General features: G+C 34.1%; 1 protein-coding gene across 1 annotated transcript in view; it reads right to left on the bottom strand.

The window, feature by feature from the left end:
• The window catches only part of LOC108299168 (neurogenic locus notch homolog protein 2-like), a gene marked incomplete at its 5' end in the record, with an annotated part of 44163 nt that overhangs the window by 33078 nt on the left and 6134 nt on the right, over positions 1–4951 (bottom strand). The window contains 2 exons of the mRNA XM_017521521.2: positions 125–326; positions 1104–1346. Of these exons, the coding sequence (XP_017377010.1) occupies positions 125–326; positions 1104–1346 (445 nt within the window). The remainder of the gene's footprint in view (positions 1–124; positions 327–1103; positions 1347–4951) is intronic.

Below are 4951 nucleotides of genomic sequence, written 5' to 3'. Positions count from 1 at the left end.
CTCAGGGACATCCCTGATATCCACAATTTTCTCTTTTAGAGGAGTGTATTCAGACTAAAAAGTAAATAGGTATAATATTCAGCTGCTCTAGAGGAGCTGAGTGAATGGGAAGGAAGTCAATTACCTGACAGTTTTTTCCAGTGTAGCCCAATGAGCAGGTGCAGTGGTAGGTACCCAGGCCATCAACACATGTTCCCTCATTCAGACATGGATGAGAGCTGCATTCATTGATCTCATGGAGGCAGAAGGGTCCAGTGAAACCCACAGGGCACAAGCAAGAGAAGGAGTTAACCCCATCAACACATGTGCCACCATTGAAACAGGAGCTAAGAAACAAAAAGGGAGAGCAACATCAGCTATGTATTTTGTGACTGGCCACCCAAAAGTAAGATTTCTGGAATCTAAGATGTTACAGAGGCAAATACCCCTGAGTACCCCATATCCCATAAACTTTCTTACAAGCTAGATTGGCTGCCAGAAGCTCTCAGGTGCCCATTTCCTTTCTATAACCAAAGGCTTAGAAGTATTTAAAAGGCTGAGCTTATTATAAATACCTAGAGAAAGTGAACTTTTCTAGGTTTTACCCAGTTCTTCTGTGGTTCTCTCATGTACCACATTTCATTTTATCTCTAAGTCAATTTAATTTATAAGAAAAGTGCTCTTCACTATAGAATATTTATAAAATAAAAACAGAACAAACATGTTCATAATATTATAAAAAGAAATGAAACAAGCCTCCCAGAAATTACTTAAAGAATGGTAACAATTCCAATCTTTACAGAGAAATTTGAATTTTTGGATTTTTGAAATGAACGAGAGACCACGGGAAGAACAGAACAGAATTATAGCTCTTTCTGTTCCCTAAGCAAGAAACAAACAATAAAAGATCCTTATAAACTTTTCAACTTCTCATCTTTGACTTTCTAACTATTATATATGTTTATCAGGAATCAGGAACTGGGCAATAGGAGATTGCCCTGTGGACTAGTATCCATGTGGACAGCTCATCCCTGCTCCACAATTCTAGCACTATGCTCTGAAGCTTCCTCCTCTTTCTCCCTTTCTCTCACAAGATGCTGATGCCCAAGTGATTGGTTGTTCACCTCTCAGTGCACTCATCGATGTTGTTCTCACAGTGGACTCCATCAAATCCTGCCTGGCACTTGCAAGTGTAACTGTTGACGTAGTCAGAGCAGGTCCCTCCATTCTTACAGGGTTCATTCAGACACTCATTCACGTCTGTCTGGCACTTATCCTCAGTGAAACCCGGAAGGCAGAGGCAGGAGAAAGTATTCACTCCATCCACACAGGAACCTCCATTCTGGCAAGGATCTAAGCCATTACACAAGAATTAGAGCTCTGAACAGTAGCATCAATTTAATCTTAGATTCATAAAAGTGAATGACCTGAACTAAGTCACACTGAGGACAGCATAATTCTGATCTTTTCATTAAATTTTGCCAACTCCCCCATTTATGAAAATGAATTCAATAGTACTTGCTTGAAATTTTTAACCTGCTTGTTAACTGGAATAAAATTCACCTATATCACCACTAACAGTTTTGTAAAATTAATAGTCATAAAACTTGCATTGGTCCCTTCCACACTTGCAAATCAAACATGTGCCCCAATACACAGAATATAAATCAATACTTTCAAAAGGTATATGTGATGGTGGAGTATGTGGAGGAGGACAAAATACATATATCCATGTTTTCCCAGGCATACTAACTATATAAATTAATCCTCTCTCCGCTTCACTTCTGTCTCCTCCTTCTCCTTCTCTCTTTTAGATTTAAGTAGTCTTATGAAACAAAGTTTAAATAAAAATTGAAATATCACATAGCTTGATCTTGGAACACTTCATATTCATAGTAATAAACCAACAAATTTTAAGCTACAATCACGCCATGGTACTCTACAATTAGGGCATACAAATCAGAACAAGAAAAACAAGATGTAGCTATGGCTCTTAAGGAACTTATAATTGCAAAAACAGGGCTTACATGTAAAATGATATTCAAGTTGTTAAAAATCAGTGGAAAAAGAATATCATTTTTTTTTCTTTTCTTGCAAACTATACAAAGAGAATCTTTTTTTTTTTTTTTTTTTTTAGTTTCGCTCTGTCACCCAGGCTGGAGTGCAGTGGCGTGATCTCAGCTCACTGCAACCTCTGCTCCTGGGTTCAAGCGATTCTCCTGCCTTAGCCTCCTGAGTAGCTGGGATTACAGGTGCCCCCCCACCATGCCCAGCTAATTTTTGTATTTTTTAGTAGAGACTGGGTTTCACCATATTGACCAGACTGGTCTCGCACTCCTGACCTCATAATCTGCCCACCTCAGCCTCCCAAAGTGCTGGGATTACAGGCATGAGCCACTATGTCTGGCAAAGAGAATATCTTAAAAGCAGCCACAGGAGAGATAATTACACACGAAGGAACAAATAAAAGAACTGTTGAATAACAGCAAATTTCTCCTCAGAATAATGCAAGGTAGAAGACAATAGGATAACTTTAAAGTACTGAAGGAGAAAGTCAATTTAGAATTCTCTTTCCTGTGAAACTATCTTTGAAAACTGTAGCCAAATAAAAACCTTTCTGACACACAAAAACAGAAAGATTTCATTACCAGGAGACAAAGACTACACAAAATATTCAAGGAATTTTTTCAGACAGGAGGAAAATGATGCCTGATGGAACCACAAATTTGCATAAAAGAATGAAAACCAACAAGAATTGGAAATATATGGGTAACTTAAAGACTTTTAAATTATTTTTCAAATTTCTTGAAAAAATAATTGAACTTTTAAAGTTCAATTATTATATTTGGAGGGTTTAATGATATATACATTTTATAACAACAATAGAAGAGAGGCCAGGAGGAATGTAAATGTGCGTGTACAGCTCTTCTTCTCTACATAAAGTGGTATGATTGATGGTACATTATAATATGTTAAAGCTGCATACAGTAATCCCTACAATAACTACTAAAAAAGATACAGCTAATGTGGTGATGAATAAATAAAATATAATCATAAAAAGTACTCAATTATTTCAAAAGATGTCAGAAAAAAAGAAAAATGGAAACAATAAACAGAAAGAACAAAGACACAGCAAAGAGCAAGATGGCATATTTTGAAACCAGCCATATAAAAAACTACATTAAATTTAAACAGTCTAAATACCTGAATTAAAAAACAGATACTGTCATATTGGAGAAAAAAGACAAGAACCAATATATTGTCTCTAAAAGAAACCCATTTTAGAGAAACAGGCCAGAAGTAAAAGGATTTTTAAAAACAAACTCTAATGATAAAATAAAGCTAGAGTAGCTATATCAATAACAGGCAAAGTACACTTCAAAGAGAGAAATGTGACAAGAGTTTAAAAAGGGCCATTTTAAAATGATAAAAGGGTCAATTATTCAAAAGGATATAAGAACCCTAAATGTTCATGAACTTAAGATTAGAGTTTCAAAATTCATTAAGACAAAACTAACAGAATTACTAGAGAAACAGACAAATATACAACTATTATAGAAGATTTCAATATCCCTTCATGAATAATAAGTAGACAGAAAGTCACGGAGGACATAAAAGACCTGAATAGCACTATTATCCAATTTGAATTAATAACATTTATGGAACACTCTATGAAAAAAATCTGCAAAACAGACATTCTTTCCCTTCAAAGAAAGAAGAGACAAATTACCAGTAGTAGAAACAAAAGAAGGAAACCATCACAGATCTTATAGATATTAAAGCACCATAAGGGAATGTTATAAAACATATTGATGTTATGTTAATAAATTTGAAAAAACAGATGAATTAGAATAATTCTTTGAAAGATATTACCAAAGCTCAATTAAAAGCAAATAGCCCCATATGACACTATATGTATTAGGAAAACCAAACTCGTAGTTAAAATCTTTCCCAGAAAGAAGGTTCCATATCAGATATTTGGAAGAAAACACACCAGTTCTACAAAAGTTTTTCCAGAAAATAGAAAGAAACACTTCTTGATATGTTCTATGAGGACAGCATCGCCCTCCCATCATGAGACAATGACAGTACAAGAAACCTGGAGAACATTATCCTTCATGAACACAGACATACAAATTCTTAACAAAATTTCGGCAAATCAAATCCAATGACATGTAAAAGGAATAATGCATAATGACTAAGTGGAATATAACTCATAAATTTAAGATTAGTTTAACACTTGCAAAATGTTAAATAATAAAGTTAATCATAATTTACTTATATTAAAAGACTAAACAGTAATATCACCATCTCAACGGATGTAGATACATCAATTGCATACAAAAAAAAAATCAACATTCATTCATTATAAAAAGACAAAAAAACCTCTACAAGGTCTCTCAATTTGATAAAGGGCCTTTATGAAAACCAATAGGTAACATCTTTCTTAGGGGTGGAAAGACTACATGCTTTTCCCCTAGGATCAAAAACAAGACTGGCTTCTCTCACTACTTCTATTTGGCATTTACTGAAGATCTTACTACAATAATACTAAAATAAATAAAAGGCATATAGGGTTGAAAAGAAATTAAAGGCATAAAGGTTATCTTTATTTATAGACAGCATAATTGCATCTGTAGAAAATCCTAGCAATCTAAACTAATCTAGAGGATAACCTAGGAACCTACAACTAATAAGAAGTTAGTTTAGTATAGTTAGAAAAAAACAATAAAACAAAACTAAACTTGACTTTTAAGTCACACAATATGAAAAAATTAATTCAAAATAGATCATAGACTAAAATGAAAGATCTAAAATTACACAACTTTTAGAAGAAACCACAGTAGATAAACCTTGAGTTTGGATTAGGCGAAGATTTGTTAAACAAGACATGAAGCATGAACTATAAAGGAAAAACATGAGTACACTGAATTTCATCAGTGTTAACATCTTCCTCTTCAAAAGAAAATCA

Source organism: Cebus imitator, unplaced genomic scaffold (assembly GCF_001604975.1).
Source record: "Cebus imitator isolate Cc_AM_T3 unplaced genomic scaffold, Cebus_imitator-1.0 Scaffold2528, whole genome shotgun sequence".
NCBI lineage: Eukaryota > Metazoa > Chordata > Mammalia > Primates > Cebidae > Cebus > Cebus imitator.
This window is presented reverse-complemented; position numbering and strand designations above follow the sequence as displayed.